At 55.8% G+C, this 17,182-nt stretch overlaps 1 protein-coding gene across 5 annotated transcripts in view; it reads left to right on the forward strand.

Moving 5' to 3' along the window:
- Positions 1-17,182, forward strand: part of GAS7 (growth arrest specific 7) — a 218,107-nt gene that overhangs the window by 181,770 nt on the left and 19,155 nt on the right. For all 5 annotated transcript variants that reach the window (XM_049638101.1, XM_049638103.1, XM_049638099.1 and 2 more), the window contains exons 6-9: positions 4,316-4,405; positions 8,025-8,140; positions 10,831-10,905; positions 15,298-15,376. In XM_049638101.1, the coding sequence (XP_049494058.1) occupies positions 4,316-4,405; positions 8,025-8,140; positions 10,831-10,905; positions 15,298-15,376 (360 nt within the window). The remainder of the gene's footprint in view (positions 1-4,315; positions 4,406-8,024; positions 8,141-10,830; positions 10,906-15,297; positions 15,377-17,182) is intronic.

Genomic DNA, 17,182 nt, shown 5'->3' on the forward strand with positions numbered 1-17,182 from the left:
TGCTCCCACAGACCTCGGCTCTGACTTTCCCCCCTTCCACGCCCTCCCAGATCAGCCTCCCTCCAGAAGCACAGTCAGAGCCAGCTGCCCAGATAGGTGGGCGAGGGACCGTGGCCTCTGCCCTCCAGCACAGCCTCCGCATGGGGCCGGGACTGGGGGCCAAGGGTGATGCGCTCAGGGACCCCCCGCATCGGGGCCCAGGCGCGGGTCGAACCTGTGCTCAGCAGGGAGGGGAGGGGCTTACTCCATTTATCTGAGGGTTGGAGAAAACGGGGTTGGTGTCAGCTTAAAGATGCTGCAGGTCGAGGATGGTGATTTCAGGAGGAGCGAGGGTGGGAGTGTGGCTCCCAGAACTTCTCGCAAACAGTATTCATGGAGAGGCAGACCCCCGCTCCTCTGTGTTGAGCACCCCTTCCTGCCTGAGCCCCTGCCTTGGATAGGAGCGTAGAAGGTGGTGCGACTAAAGTGGAAAGCCAGACTGTCTGACTTCAGACCGTGACTGCACTGTTAGTTACACACAAGCTGTGTGATCTTGCATAACTTACCTAACCTCTCTGTGCCTTCGTTTCCTGCTCTGTAGCATGGGGATAATAATAGCACCCGCCTTCCAGGGTTGGCATGACGACTGAGTGAGGCGATAGGTGTAAAACAGAACGAGTTACTAGCTCTTAGCAGGGGATGGTTCCTTAGGATGCCCCACCCCCCACCCCGCACCCCGTGTCTGCTGGGAGGAAGACGATCCGTGGAGCTCTGGGGGTGCCTGGGAAGCCTTGGGAGGAGGGCTGGTCCCTGGGGAGCCTCCCTGGTGGCCAGGGTGGGTGTTCTCCCTCCAGTGCCCCCCCTCTGCCGCGGCCAGTGTGTGCACCCCGCGAGTAGCCCAGTCAGGTCACTGTGCTTCAGGGCACTTTCCGGGCTCCCGTGCCTGCAGGGTGCCCCTCCGGCCTCAGTTTTGACTGCTCCCTGCCTCCCCAACTGTGGGGCGCATCCTGAGACCTCGGGCCTTCCCCCCCTCTACAACTCTCTGTACCTCCCACCCCCTGTCTGCCAAACCCTAATCCTCTCATTACCTAAATCTCTCTCTCTCTGATTCCTCCCCCAGTCCCTCGCCCTTCCCGCAGTCCCAGCACGCATGTTTAAGCCCAGTGGTATATTTATCCCAAAGTGCTGCCATTACTTTGTCACTTGTGTGCCTTCCTCGTGAGGCTGTAAGACCGTTGAGGACAGAGAGCATTCTGTCCGTCTCTGGCCCTTGAGTCATTGCACCAAGAAACCCTTCCTGAGCTCCCATCGGGGGCTGTGCTTGCCAGGCAATAGGGAAACAGCAGGGAAAGGGGCTCCCTCCCCTCGTGGGGCAGACTGTCTGGCAAGAAAAGAGATGCTAATTAAGCAGTCATGAGAAGTGTAATTACAAATGCGTGTGTGCAAAGGGCTGGAAGGATCTAGCAGGGTCTGTGGGTCCAAGTAGCCACTCAGCAGATATTTGCATGGGAAATGGACGAGCAAGGGGTCCACCGAATGAACGGCTCTGGGTGGAGGCCTTGAGCTCTGTGGTCCGCCCAGCTCTGATTCGGATTCTTGCTTTCTGTGATCCTCGGGTTTTCTTCTTGCAAAAATGAGGCCCGTGTTACCCAGCTGGCGGGGTTGCTGGGATGACGACCTGGGAGTGAATGCATGCAAGGCCCCTGGTGGGGTGTCCGAGTGAGGGCTGTCCTCTGATTCCGCCCCCCACCCCCCCAGGGGGTGGAGGGGGGTGTTAACAGCTGCCTCCTGGGGCGGTGGTTGGGGGGAGGGAGGCCGGCAGGGTGCAGTTCTCCAGTCGCCCACCAGGAGGCTCAGGGCTCTGTGAGCATTGGGGAAATGCATCCCCCCCCCCCCCCCCCCCCCGGGACAGCCTGTCCCCAAACCAGAGTTGGTACAGGCGGGGGACAGGCACCCTGGGGTCCCCAACCAGTCTGTCCAAGGACCTGTGTCCTCACCGAGTGGTAAGAGCAACAACAGGGATGAGCCCCTACCCTCCCCTCCTGTCTCCCCCAGCCCAGACAGCTCCCTTTCAGTGGTTGTGACGGGGCCACGTGTGGGACCCCTTGCCTCTAGACGCCGACAGGACACCCTAGAAGACGCTTGTGTCCACCATGCCCCCCTCCCCTCCTGGTTCCGTGATCCTTACGGCCCAGTCTAATGTCACAGTTAATTTGCCATTAGATTTGTTTGAAATTTTCACGGACCACATTATTAAGCAAGACAAAGATGCCTCGCGATCGCTGTTACCTTTGGACACAGGAGTAGCCAGAACATGAAATAAGGAACACGTAAAGCTTTGCAATCCAGCCCTCGTTTCCACGATTCGACGGGAGATGCCTGTGGCGGTGGGTCATTGAAGCCCCTGAAGGAGACTCCCCTCTGGACACGCCTTGAGCGGCAGCCTGGAGAGAGGGTTGGGGAGACCGTTGTCTGCTGTGGGGATTGAGAGGTGGCCCTCCCTCACCGCCCACAGCAGGCTCCTGCAGGCCAGGGACACCTTGGGGCGGAAGTTCCCCACCCCAGGCGGTCCCTCGCACCTACACTTTGACCTTGGTGGAAATCCGTGCTCCCTGTTTCTGGGGTTCTCTGGGTCATTCCTGTCACTCCGTCTTTTCCTTCAGAGTGGGCATCTCGGCCCTTCCTTCCACCGGATGTCACTACAAGGAAGACCTGTGCCCCTGGCAGCAGAGGGTGGGGGCCCCGAACCGCAGGACACGGCTGGGGGGCCCGTGAGCCCGACTCAGCTGGCAGAGGAATTTGGTCTTCCTTATTAGCATCTTTAACTTTGAATCGTTTGCCACCTCTCCCCAAGGCCGAGGTTGCTCGCCCCCCCCCCTCCCCTCTGCCCCCACGCTGCAGTTTCTGACCAACTGGCTCCTGTACCTTGTTTGTTTGCATGGCTGCTTGGCTTTGGAGTTGGTGGCCTCTCTCCAGAACCCCTGGGGTTTTCTTTTTCTTTTAATTTTTTTTAAAGTTTACTTATTTATTTTGAGAGCGAAAGAAAGAGAGAGAGAGAGAGACAGAGAATGTTAGCAGGGCAGGGGCAGAGAGAGAGGGAGAGAGAGAATCCCAAGCAGGCTCCGTGCTGTCAGCGTAGATCCTGACATGGGGCTCGAACTCACGAACCGGGAGATCATGACCTGAGCCGGAACCAAGAGTCAGACACTTAAGCGACTGAGCCTCCCCCAAGCGACCCCAGGACCCCTGGGTTTTCTGCACAGCTCTTGCCTCCCCAGGACCCCTGGGTTTTCTGCACAGCTCTTGCCTTGATCATCAGACGGCCCCCAACGCAGCAGCTCCAGGCTCCGTGGTGAGAGTTAAAGTCTGCAGGGTGAGGCTCTGTGGCTCCCACAAAGGACACAAACGAACAGGTTCCACAGGAGCGGATCCCGGGCTGGAAACAGGCCCAGCAAAAGCAGTGGTAAAACCACTTCCCCCTGGCGGGCAAGCTTGGGCAGGAAAAGTGTGAGACGGGTCCCAGGAATGTCTGCACTGCCCTCTCCTGGGCGAGGGCCAGCCCCGAGCACACATCCTGGACCATCTTTTCAGACGCTTTTTGTTCGTAGAATAAATATTGTGAAATGAGACGCACAAGGTAACCTGTCGCCCTGACCCTCAACCACAGAATTCCTTTCTCTGGAAGCAAATGATGTTATCGGCTTCCAGAAGTATTCCGTACGTAAATAACCAAATGTGTGCGTATTTTCTCTCTCTCTCTCTCTCTCTCTCGTTTTTTTTTCCTATGCAAATGGTAGCATACTCTTAAGTACCGTTTTGCAGCTCATGTTTTTCTTCCCCACTTAATAATATGACCCGGCACAACATCTGTAGCCACACGTTAGAACTTTCTCCCCGTGTCCTCTGCTCTCGATGCACACCCCACAGATGCCCCTCTGCCCCAAGCTTTGTGTAGCTCTTCCCCTGTTGGAGGACAGTGGAGTTGTGTTTTTGCTGCTACAAACCTGTGTGCTGGCAGACAAGAGGGTTTAGACACACGCGATCCATCCGTAGGGGGTGGTCTTTGACGAACAAGTCGCCGGGTCAGAGGCTCACGCTGTGTGTGGTTTTGGTGGATGCTGTTACTATACTGCCTTCCAGAGAGTTCCGGCCGATTCCAGCCCCTCTGGGGGCGTGGGTGTCCTTTGCCCCTCATTCGAAAAACACGTGCCTCCCAGGATTGCCACGCACGCTCTGTCGAGCGGGCGCTGAACGGAGGCCTCTGTAATGCTGTGTCCCAGGCGCAAAGTCTTCCCGTCCAGGCAAGTCACTTCCTGCCTTGTCCTGTGCCCTACAGATAAACTGCGTGACGTTTCCTCATCCGGACACGATGCCAGAGCAGCAACTGCTGAAACCTACAGAGTGGAGCTATTGTGACTACTTCTGGGTAAGTGGTGCCTCGGTTTCCCCTGCTCTGTGACCGCCCCTCTCCCCCCCCCCCACCCCCCACCAAAGGATCAGGAGTGGACAGCCGGAAGGGGCATGAGGGGCCTCGAGCTCGAAGAAGAAGCGTTCTCTCTTTAGGTCTCAACAGGAGATTTAGCATCCGAGGCAGGAATTTAAGCCCCTCGTGGGAGTCCAGATGATTCCGTAAATCTCAGAGAATCCACAGGATTTTCCTTCAGGGCCACATGGAAGGAAACAAACCCCTGGACAGAATGCAGATAAGCCCGAGGGTCACTCCTTTGCTGCTCCGTGAAGGCAGGGGACTGGAAGCACCTTCAGTGGAGGAATCTGCTCTCACGACTTGGTGGGGCACGCTTGAAGGGGACACCTTGGACGAACGCTTTACCTCTTTGGGCCTCCCTGCTTCCATCAGTGATGAGGTTGGGGGCAGGGATCGGTAGAGAGTTCACCTTTAGTAACTGTGGTTGTAGAACTTGCTGCGTCCTGTTTGCTGAGTGCAGAGTTTCAGTTTTGCAAGATTAAAAAAAAAAAAGGTTCTGGAGAAGGACACTGATGATGGTTGCATATGACCAGGGACCTCTTACCACCGGGTGGCACCCTTAACAGCGGGTAAGGTGGTGAATTTTATGCTAAGTGTGTTTTCCCACAATTAAATAAATACCTTTTGACAGATGCACATCCCACCTGCTCAGAAAGTCTGGGAATAGCTGTTGCCATTTGCATCTGAAAATCAGCAATGACTTTCACACCAAGAGGGCCTCATTCTGGATTCACATAGTGGTGATGGGTGCACGACCTTGGGAACATATTAAAAAACCACGGAATCGTACACTTTGGGGGGAAAAAAAAGGTGCAGAGACCCCGAGGAACAATAAATAAACAGAATACCGTGCAGAATGGATTACTGCCCTTTTTTCAGATTTGCTGATAACCAAGAACTAGACGAAAGCACTTCTGTTCTGTTAATAAGTCACTTGCACTCTTGAAGACACCCAGTGAGTCGTCTTGGCCCAGCTGTGTTTCTTCCAGATGCTGGGGGTGCGTGCAGGGGCAGCAGACATTGTGGCGAGGGCTCCGTGGGGCATCAGAGGCCTGGGGGGGGGGGGGGGGGGGCGGGGGAGGCGCCAGGGGGGCGGGGGGGGGGGGGGCGGGGGGGGGGGGGGGGGGGGGGCTCAGAGGTGACTCACGGTGAGCAGGGGACAGAGTGTTCGAGACTCCTTAGGCGCTGGGAGCCCGGCGGTTTTTATTCCAACTGCTTTTGGAAGACGTTGGGGGGCTGCGTGGTCTGGTTTAGAAGCATCGCTCGGGAAGGACTGTGAGTGGGCAAGGGCAGGGCTCAGCAGCAGGTGCGGGAGCCCCGGGGGCATGAGGACAAGTGGCTGAGTTTATGGACGCCAGCCCTGAAGAGGGACGCAGGAAGCAGAGTATTCAGGGGAGACCCTAGGAGCCGGAGGTCAGCCTGCGTGGGGTACCATGTGGGGGCCTCAGGGAGCCCTGGGGAGCCAGAGGGGAGTGTGTGAACCTACCCCTGGCCAGCATCCAAGAGCAAAAGTTGCGTGTTCTCATCCTCTTCAGGCTCTGCTGGGACTCTGTTCCTTACTCCAGGGCTTTCTTTCTCCAGCCATCATCTCTCCCTCTAACGGAAATCTCCCTGCTGTGAACGGGCGCTAAAGCCCCCCTCTCCTGGCCGGTTTTCCCGAGTGTGGACGGATCGCTCGGCACACCCACCTTATGTGGGAGGCACACGGAGGCCTGGTATTTGGGGGGGATTTTTCTTTTCCTTTTTCTTTAATCATTAAGTTTATTTATTTACTTTGAGAGAAAGCGTGCGTACATGTGTGAGCGGGGGAGGGGCAGAGAGCGAGAGGGAGAGAGAGAATCCCAAGCAGGCTCTGTGCTCCAGCCCACGAACCCCGAGATCGTGACCTGAGCCGAAATCAAGAGTCAGATGCTCAGCTGACTCAGCCACCCAGGCGCCCCTCTTTTGCTTCTTTATCAGGGTGTAGCATTCATACCGCGAAGTGCTCGAATCTTAAACATACCTGGAGAAGGGGCGCCTGGGGAGTTGAGCGTCTGACTTCGGCTCAGGTCACGATCTCACAGTTTGTGGGTTCGAGCCCCCGTGTCAGGCTCTGTGCTGCCAGCTCGGAGCCTGGAGCCTGCTTCGGATTCTGTGTCTCCCTCTCTTTGCCCCGCCCCCTCCCCTAGAACTCTCTCCCAATGCGGGATTCTCCCATCCTCAACTGAAGCGTTCTGGGCCACATTGCTAATACCTCTTGTGACAGGGAGATCACTACCACACAAAACGCACCACATCACAGCAGGGTGGCTCTGACCATTTAAAAGCTCCTCCAGGTATGTCAGGTTTGTTTGCTTTTTTTAATGTTTATTTATTTTTCAAAGAGAGAGTAGGAGCGGGGTGGGGGGCGGGGCAAAGAGAGGGAGACACAGAATCCGAAGCAGGCTCCAGGCTCCGAGCTGGCAGCACAGAGCCTGACACGGGGGCTCGAACCCACAAACTGTGAGATCGTGACCTGAGCCGAAGTCAGACGCTCAACTCCCCAGGCGCCCCTTCTCCAGGTATGTTTAAGATTCGAGCACTTCGCGGTATGAATGCTACACCCTGATAAAGAAGCAAAAGAGGGGCGCCTGGGTGGCTGAGTCAGCTGAGCATCTGACTCTTGATTTCGGCTCAGGTCACGATCTCGGGGTTCGTGGGCTGGAGCACAGAGCCTGCTTGGGATTCTCTCTCTCCCTCTCGCTCTCTGCCCCTCCCCCGCTCCTACTCTCTCTTTGAAAAATAAATAAACATTAAAAAAAGCAAACAAACCTGACATACCTGGAGGAGCTTTTAAATGGTCAGAGCCACCCTGCTGTGATGTGGTGCGTTTTGTGTGGTAGTGATCTCCCTGTCACAAGAGGTATTAGCAATGTGGCCCAGAACGCTTCAGTTGAGGATGGGAGAATCCCGCATTGGGAGAGAGTTCTAGGGGAGGGGGCGTCCGTAAACTTTTCGAGTTCTTGACGATGGGAGGTGGGGTCTCTCCAGGCATCACCCACCCCTTTCTGAAATGTCCTTCCCCTAAAACGTCTGCTCTGGACTGGGTGTTGTATGGAAACCAATTTGACAATAAATTTCATATTAAAAAGAAAAAACAAAATAAACATTTAAAAAAGAAAAAAAAAGTCTGCTCTGGAAGGGATCTTAGAGATGCAACCCAGTCCTATTGCAACGTTAAGGGTGTGGGTTGCAGGGGACAGAGCCCAGGATTGGAAAGGCCTGGCCGTGTCACCTGGTGGCTGAGCTGAGACAAGGACCAGGTCTTTAGGAACTTGGGACACGGTCCTCATCGATGCACCTGTCTGATATCAAAGGATATGTTTTTCGCTCCCTCCATGAAGTACCAAAGCACTGAAGTCTGGATTCCTGGTGGGGAAAGGCTGTTAACAGCAGAGGACACAGGTTTAGGCAGGGCCCAAGAAGTTTCTTGGGCTAAGGTCTGCTTGCCACGCACACCCGGTCCCTTCCGGGGCTCCCTTCCCTGCACCCGGGACACCCTTGTCACCTAAGCTCTCTCGTGCTTCTGTATCCTTTTTAGGCTGATAAGAAGGACCCCCAAGGCAACGGCACCATGGCTGGGTTTGAACTGCTCCTTCAGAAACAACTAAAGGGCAAACAGATGCAGAAGGAAATGTCAGAATTCATCCGGGAGAGGTGAGACCCGGGCCCCTCCCAGCTCCCGGGACCAGTCCCAGCGCCACCTCGGCCCCTGAGCCCCAGGTCGGTGGCTGGCAGCTGGGATGCGTCCTGCCCGCCCAGCACCGGGCGCAGTCAGCACCAAGGGGAGCCAGAGGCCCCCGCTGCGGCTCTTGGGACACCTATAGCTTGCATGGTTTTGGCCCATGTGGGGTTTTTCAGGTTTGGACTGTGAACATTTTTCGTTTTTGTTTTTGAATTGGTAGATTTTACGTTACAAGCTGGCTCTCTGGCTTGTCTGGAGAAGGCAGAAAGGCCTGGTCTGCTGGAATCTTCCTTCCCCACGGCGTCTGCACATAGACCGCTGGGCCCCTGTACTGACCTGCGTGGCCCTCATTTGACGCTCTGTCCCTATCATAACGAGAAAGGAGAATGTTCCCTTGTTATTTCATCCTCGAACCAAAGCTGTGTCCCAGACCTGGGCAGATAGAACCCGTTCCCCCATTCCTTTCGGGGGGGGCGGGGGCTTAGTCTGACGAAAGAGTCAGGTGGGGTCGTTATGACAGGTGTAGGGATTATAATAGTGGTTTTGCTGAAGGATGGTTTGTGTGAACAGAAACGAGGAAACGATAAATTCAGCCAGGACGGATTATAAGAAGTTCCTTCTCCACCTCCTGCCTTTTCAGTTCCTCCAAGGTCTGAGCACCCACTCACATGCACACGAGTTTCCATCTGGACTTTCCAGGGCACCCTGGAAATACTTACAATAAATAGCAATGTATTTTTAAAAATCTTTCTTAATTATAGTAATCATTTAATAATCATTTTTGGGCATTTTAAAACACCTCTTTTCCTTCCGAGGTATGCTTTCGATTTGTTTCATCAAATCTTCGGGGTTTTTTTGTTTTTGTTTTGTTTTATTTATTTGTTTTTTGAGACAGAGACAGAGCATGAGCAGGGGAGGGGCAGAGAGAGAGAGAGGGAGACACAGAATCCGAAGCAGGCTCCAGGCTCCGAGCTGTCAACACAGAGCCTGACGCGGGGCTTGAACTCACAGACTGTAAGATCATGACCTGAGCTGAAGTCGGATGCTTAACCGACTGAGCCACCCAGGCGCCCCTCAAGTCTTTGTTTTATGACCCATGAAGCTGGTAGGGAATGAGCAGAGCTCATAGCTCAGATGCGAAGAAACAGTGGTATAAAATACAGGAAAAGGCCGGGCACCTGGTGACTCAGGTGGCAAAGCAGCTGACTTTGGCTCAGGTCACGATCTCATGGTCTGTGAGTTCGAGCCCCATGTCGGGCTCTGGGCTGACAGCTCGGAGCCCGGAGCCTGCTTCGGATTCTGTGTCTCCCTCTCTCTCTCTCTGCCCCTCCCCCACTCATGCTCTGTCTCTCTCTGTCTCTCAAAAAATGAATAAACGTTAAAAAGAAAATTAAAAAAAAACACCACCACTGTGTTGACAGATAAGCGGGATCTGCCCTTTGAGAACACTCTGGTCTTCCGCGAGGAGTGCAGACTTTTCTCGGCCCGCCGGGGTCTGCTAGGGAGACAAGCGAGAGTGGAGGTGCCCGGGTAGAGCGTGCTGGGCCGGGTGGTTTGCCGTGGTCGCGGCCTGGGGCGGATGGGCGAGTGGAGCCGGGGCCCCTGCCTGGTGTGTGCCATTGACCTCGAGGAATCTTTGGAGTCGTGAAGCTGGGAGTGTGCCGTGGTCAGATCTCCTTTCGAGAGAGATGTGTTGACCGCCGGCTGGGGGCTGCAGACCGGCCCCCCGCCCCGGGTCACCCTGGGGAGGGCAGAGCGAAGGCTAGGAAGTGACAGACCAGGAGATAGACTCCAGCCGGCCCCCGGAGGCGGCCGGAGGTGGAGGTGAGAGCAGAGCCGGGAGGGGAGGAACATGGCTGTGGGTCTCTCAGGCCAAAGCAGAAAAGGATTCTTGCTCAGAATGATGCCACGGGGCTCAGTCAGGCCCCCCGTTTCCACATCGCCACACCCTTGGGCCATCAGCTTTGAAGCCGCTGGGAACGAGTGCCCCAGCCCCTCAGAGCATCTCCGGGGCCTTCCTGTTTGCCCAGCGACGGGCCCGGGGCTTCTGAGTGGTGGCCCCTGTCCCCACAAGGCCCAGAGGACCACTCAGGCGGTGAACAGTGCCTTTGACGACACTTTAACGCCATGTGCCAGATAATACGGAACACCCCCCAGAGAGTTGCCTTGAAAGTGTGTCAAGGGCCCGCCCTGCTGAAAGCAAAAACCAAGGCAACTTCCCTCTCTAGGGAACTGGAATCAGCCACATGCCTGGTTTCCATGGAAATCCCTGTGCCCTGCAGCTTGACAGTTAGAGGCACTGGGGGCTGGACGGGAGGTGAGGACCACCGGGCATGCCTGTGGGCATCACAAGTTACATTCACCCATCTGAAGGCCTCCCGAGTGCCCAGCCCCGGGTTGGGAGCTGTGTGAACGACAGCCCAGCAGACAGCTGGGAACATCCCATTTCACAGAAGAAGAGACAGAGGTTCAGAGAAGTTCGTTCCTTCAGCAGATAGTTGGGGAACCCCTGCCGTGTGTCAGCGGAGGGACAAGAGCCCCGAACTGTCAGAGCGTCTGGTCTAGTGGGTTCCTTTACAGAGTTCACAAGCGGCCGGTCAGCGGGTCAGACCCGCAGTCTCGCACCGGGGGGCTGACGTGTTGGGTTTTCTCCGTTTTGCAGGATAAAGATTGAAGAGGAGTATGCAAAGAACTTAGCTAAGCTCTCTCAGAACTCCTTGGCTGCACAGGAGGAAGGGTGAGTGGGGAGGGACAGGGGGCAGGAAGTCGGGGGTGGATTCCTCTTTGCATCGCTGATCGCTGCCGTGGCCTCCCCTAAATGGGGAAGTCTGCCAGGCCTGGCTCAGGCCGGGCACCCGCGACCCCCGGTGTGCACATCCATACTTAGGATGGGCCCTTCCACACTCCTCCGTGACCGAGGGCCTCCCACCAGATGCTGGAGTATATCAGCACCCCCTTGCCCCCGAATCGAATCCCCTGTCTCTGAGGACAGGCTGAGAAGAAACTGGGGGTGGGGGTGGGGGTGGGGAGACGATTCTGTACCCGGCCCCATTGGTTAGAGTTCTCTCTGGCCGGCTCCCCTTCCTCTCCAGTTTTGACAGTCCTGCCCTCCCTGGGTGGGGCCTGGGCTGGGGGAGGCTCACCCACACCCTCCAGGCCCCAGAAGCATCCCTCCTGAAGGAAGAGAGTAGTCTACTCTGCGTGTCCCTTAACAAAGAGTTTCAGCCCGCGGGTGGGAACGTGAAATGGTGCAGCCGCCATGGAAAACTGGTAGCGCCTCAAAATACTGAACAGAATGGCCCCATGACCCGGCAGTTGCACTCATGGGTTTATACCCAATAGAACTGGAAACAGATCCTCAAGACGAATCTGTGTATATGTGTGTGTCCGTACATATGGACGGATCCGTACGTGGATGGATTAGCACATCGGGTACATCCCCGTTGCATATATGGATAAGTGATGGAATGTTATTTAGCCACAGGAAGGGATCAAGTCCTGATCTGTGTGCTGCCTCGTGGATGAACCTGAAAAACATTATCCTCAGTGGAAGAAGCTGGACAAAAAGGTTGCATGTTGTAGGATTCTGTTTATGTGAAATGTCCAGAATAGGGACATCCACAGAGACAGAAGAACGTGGCTGGTTGCCAGGGAGTCCCTGTTTAATGGGTACGGGTTTGGGGTTTTTTTTTAACTTTTTAAATGTCTACTTTTGAGAGACAGAGCTCGCGATTGGGGGAGGGGCAGGCAGCGAGGGTGACACAGAATCAGAAGCAGGCTCCAGGCTCTGAGCCATCAGCACAGAGCCCGACGTGGGGCTCGAGCTCACGAACCGTGAGATCATGACCTGAGCCAAAGTCAGATGGTTAACCAACTGAGCCCCCCCCAGACCCCCCAGGTACGGGGTTTCTTTTTGGGGTGTGCATTCATTTGCTTGGACTGCTCTCCCAGAATACCAGAGACCTGGCGGCTTAAACAATAGAAATTTAATTTACAGTGGTTCTGGAGGCTGGGAAGTCCAAGATCAGGGTGCCAGCAGCTTTGGTGAGACCTCTCCTCTAGAGTTCTAAGTACAGCCTTTTCTGGGTGTTGAGGCTCGCTGGTGACTCTTCCTACAAGGACAGGAACCCAACTGGGCCAGGGCCCGACCCCTTATGACCTCCCATAACCTTAATTACTTCCTTAGAGGTCCCCATCTACAAATAACAGCCCCGCTGTGGGTAGGGAGCTTAGGGCCTCAACATATGAATTTGGGGGTGGGGGGGGGTCCACAAACAGTGCATAACAGGGGGATACAGATGTTTTGGAACAAGGTGGAGGGTAGTGGTTGAACAATGTGGTCACCGTACGAAATGCCCCGCAGGACCGTTCTCTCTAAGACGGTTAATTTCACATGATGTGACTTTCGCCTCGGGAATAAAGAACACCAGGCTCGGGAGGTTAGAGGCAAAAGGTTCCCCCCGAGGTCTCTCCCGCCGGTGCGGTCTATGTCGGGGCCCCTTCTGCAAGGGGAGGTGAGCCCCGAGGAAGGGGGACGCTGTGTCGTGTGTGGTTGTGGTTGGCAGACGGCTGCAATGTTGAACAAGTCCAGATCTGCCTGCGTGGCTTGAGGCCTTCAGGGGATGGCTTGTGCCAACCAAAGGCGGCTTTGATTGTGGCCTCTGCGTGGGCTCGTGGTGCAGCCAAGAGGCCGCCTCTACAGGCCTGTCACTGGCCTGGTGGGCACAGGGTGGCCCTGGGGGGTCAGGGGCTCCTCTGCAGACAGAAATGAGCTTGCCCTGGTGGCCCCCTCCTGGCCCAGGCACTGGGCTCGAGATGGCATCGTCGGGGGGAGTGGGGAGTCGCCCCTCCGACCTGGCACGGAGGTTTTCCTGGACATCCCCGTGCCCTGCAAACCACAATGCCGATCCGGAACCTTCCGGCTGCCGCCTCCTCGGCCTGGGCTAGTGCCAAGGACACTCCATCCTGCCAACATGCTCAGCAGCATATGCTCCCAGCTGCACGAGCCAGGCCCTCACCACCACCCCTTACATACACTCGCTCACACACACGGATGCTGCACCCCTGCCCACAGGCATGACCCCGTGCCCTGTCCCCGTGCACGCACACGCACACGCTCCTTCCGGCAGGCACCGTGGGGTTGTGGCGGGGTGGTGAACACGTGGGCCCCGTCCTAGGAATTTGGGGCAGGCCAGGAAGGTGCCGGCCCCCATTAGACTCCAAGAGGGTATGTGCACGTTGGTAGAGAGGCAAGATCGGATTGTTTATTCCGCCTGCAGTTTCCTTTTTTTTTTTTTTTTTTCCTCTCGCCTGTGTGGAAAGGAAATGGGATTTGTGTCTTTTCTGGTTGGTAATTGCACCAGTAACCTGCGTTCCGATTTGGCATATGCCTCGGACTGGATATTGCAACGGAAACACAGCTCAGGTTTGATTTCTTTCATTAACCTCTCATCAGATGGAAAAATCGGTCTTCAAGTGAGAGCATTTTCTAAATTGCTTTTTTCTCGATTGTGAAGGTGGCTCCGGATGGCGGGGGGGAGCGGGGGGGTGTCTGGGGGAGGGTATCTGCTCAGACGGGCCCAGCTGCATGTTCACAGGGGCGTCCGCCCAGCTTTGGGTGCCCAGCCTGGAGGTGGGGCCAAGGACCTTGTCGTTCCCCACAGCCGGTGACCTGCGCAGGCCACTAAAGCCGTCACTGGCCAGTGGCTGACCTCACGCTCTGCCCACGGTAGACTTACAAACTCCCCACCAGCCAGGGCCTTTGTGGCTTCTGGGCTCTCGTTTGTAGGCCCGTGAGCAGCTCGGTGCAGGGACGGCTCCTGTCTGTCAGCCCGTCTTTGAGTTCCTGCTCCCCCTGGGCCTGCTTTTGTGCAGTCCCAGCTTTCACTGTAGATGTGCTGCGTCCTGACTTCATCCGTATGTGTGGTGTCAGGTCAGGGTCGACATTGCTTCTTTTCCCTGTGGCTCTACAGTGGTCTCCACACCATTTATTGAAAAGACCATCCGTTCCCCACTGAGATGCTGTGTCTGCTTCTGGACCTCGCGGTCTGTTCCCCTACCCGCCAGCAGCTCGGACCGTCATTTCTCACCCCTGCTCTTCCCTGGGGGGGCTCCGCTCCCCGGCCACGACCACCCGAGGGACTCCTAGATAAGATTGGTCGGTCGTTTCCCGTCACGCCCGCTCGGCCTGAGCCCGTGCCACAACCACACAGGCCTGGGCTGTGACCAGAGGGACTCGTTCTCAGCTGCCGCTGGCCCCGCTCAAAAGCCGGGAGCCATGTGCCGTGTCACTCGAGCTCAGTTCTTTGGAGGAAAATGGCTCTCTGATGCAGTTAAGTGACCTGAACAGTGTGGGGGGGGCGGGGGGAGGTCTCCAGCAAGGACGCAGGGGCATCACCTGAAGGCCGGCAAGGCTCAGGAGCTCCAAGGAGTGGAGAGTGGGGCCTGGGGGCCACATGTGAAAGCCCTGAGGACTTGGGGAGATGCTTCTGTTTGAAACATCTCCTTGGGGTGGAAAAGGGATTCTGCCGTTCTCCGGGAAGGTGTGGGCGGCACCAGAGGTCACAGCCCGGAATCAGGACCGGCAGGAGCCACGCCTCTTGAGGATGGGGACGGAGAGCCTTCCCTGCTGTGTGGGCGTCCGTGAGCCGTCCCTCGGCACAGGGGTCCGTCTCTGCCCCCCTTGGAAGTCAGGCCGCTGGAGGCTTGCCCGCAGGCAGGGCTGTGTGGCACCTTCTGTTTGAGATCTGCTTCTCCCTGAGAACGTGGCTGTTCTCCCTTGACTGACCAGCAGGCCTTCGCACCGCCCGTTATTGAACCAGGGATGGGCACTGGGGTGCGCACGGGGGGCAGTAACAGGCAGGTGTCAGGTCCCGCCCTGCAGCTGTACCCCACCTTCCTCTCTCATCTCCCCCCGATTCTCTGAGCTCCGGGTGTTTCCCGGCTTCACCTGGCTCCCAGGCTAGAGCGCGCTGCTCAACAGGCGTTTTCTGCCCCATCCACGTGCCGTCTCGGGCGGGCTCCACGTCGAGACCCGCCGTCCCCGCCGCCCAGGAGGGGCCGAGATCTCCGATCCGAGGGCAGCGTGGCCGTCCGGGGTCTGGGTCTGACAGTCCTCTTTGGGTTGCAGCTCCCTGGGAGAAGCGTGGGCCCAGGTGAAGAAGAGCCTCGCGGACGAGGCGGAAGTTCACCTCAAGTTCTCCGCCAAGGTAAGCTGTCCGTCCCTGCGGCCCCTCCGGGCTGGCGGTCCGCGGCCGTGTGCTGCCGAGTGGCTCACAGTAGCCTCTCCAGCGTGTGCTCTCGGCCCCTTTCCGTGGTGTAGATTTCCAGTGGGGGCAAGAGAGTCCCCAGAGCTCACCATCATCAGCCAGTGTGTCCATTGTCCCCGTGCAATGGCGTCGGTAGCCGTTAGCGCCCGTCAGGAGCATGGAGAAGAGTAAAAGGTTCATAAACGCTAAGTATTCGGTGCCTTTGTTTCCATTTTTTTTTTTTTTTTTATTCTTGCAACTCTCATTTTTTATTTCGTATTTTCTTTTTTTTAACTATTTTTTAATTTACATCTAAGTTTATTTATTTAAAAAAATTTTTTTTAATCTTTTTTTGCAGGGGAGGGGAGGGAGAGACAAGAGCACGAGCGGGGAAGGGGCAGAGAGAGGGAGAGACACAGAATCCGAAGCAGGCTCCAGGCTCCGAGCTGTCGGCGCAGAGCCTCATGTGGGGCTCGAACTCACAGACTGTGAGATCACGACTTGAACCAAAGTCGGACGCTTAACCGACCGAGTCAACCAGGCTCCCCATTACCTTTGTTTTTAATATGATTGGTTAAGTGTAGATCATGTTTAATTTTTCACACCGGCCATCTTTAACAGGCGGCTCACAAAATTTCTACAAATTCTGCCAAACAGCCCCAGTACACCTCTGTGACCTGTGAGAGTGGGTGCCCCAAAGTTCCTCAGGGGACCCCCCACTCTCACTTTGCTGGGCTGTCAGAGGAACATGTGTGCATGTTCTTGCTGTCAGGAGAGGCTAGACTGCGCCACGGGGAGGATTTTTTGGTTTTTTGTTGTCACACTAGGTAGCTGACCCTTCTTTTGTTTGGTCCTACAGAATCTAGCACCATGACCTTGAGGGCAGTATGGTTTCTGCCCTCAGTACTCAGGGTGGGGTCGGGCACACAGTAGATGCTTAATGAATATTTTCTGAAAGTAGTGAATGAACAGGGACAACTGACTTGCTCCTTCTGACACCCCCCATCTTTTGAAGCCCTACTTTCTCTCTGGATTTCTCTGTGTTTCCAAATGACCCTGTCCCCCACCACCATGCCATCCCCCCTCACCCCCAGCTCATATCTCCAATTCCTTTTAAGGCTCTCACCTACTCTTCAGGGGAAAAGTAAACCAAATGTCTGAAGTGAAATAATTCATACTAAAGTGTGCATGACTGATAGGGCTACCCACTAACATGGTTGCCTTTTATTTTTTTATTTTTTTATTTTTAACATGGTTGCCTCTTAAAGTGTTTATCTTTGAGAGAGAGAGAGACAGAGAGAGAGAGAGAATCCCAAGCAGGCTTCACATTGATAATATGGAGCCCAACGTGGAGCTTGAACTCACAAACCATGAGATCGTGACCTGAGCCAAAACCAAGAGTGGGACACTTAACTGACTGAGCCACCCAGGTACCCTGCATGGTTACCTTCTATGGGAAGAGAGGCTGTTCAGAGTGGCACTGTTCCCAGTGACCTCTGCCTCCTGGGGTCCACACCCTTCCCAGTTACCAGTCAGACACGGCAGCCCCGTGAGGACCTCACACAATGCATTTAAACTCTGAGCCCCTGAACATGAAGGGCACGCTGCCTCCTTTACTGTAACGTGAAGATAGCATCTCCCTAAGGCGACTGTTCTTTGACTTCCACACTCAGCACTTGATTGCATCTGTTCTCCAGCGCTCTCCTTATAGGAATTGGGGTCCCCCAGGGATGCGAGCTGTTGCAGGACAGAAATCGGCTTTGTACA

The sequence above is a fragment of the Panthera uncia genome, chromosome E1 (assembly GCF_023721935.1).
Source record: "Panthera uncia isolate 11264 chromosome E1, Puncia_PCG_1.0, whole genome shotgun sequence".
NCBI classification, from domain to species: Eukaryota; Metazoa; Chordata; class Mammalia; order Carnivora; family Felidae; genus Panthera; species Panthera uncia.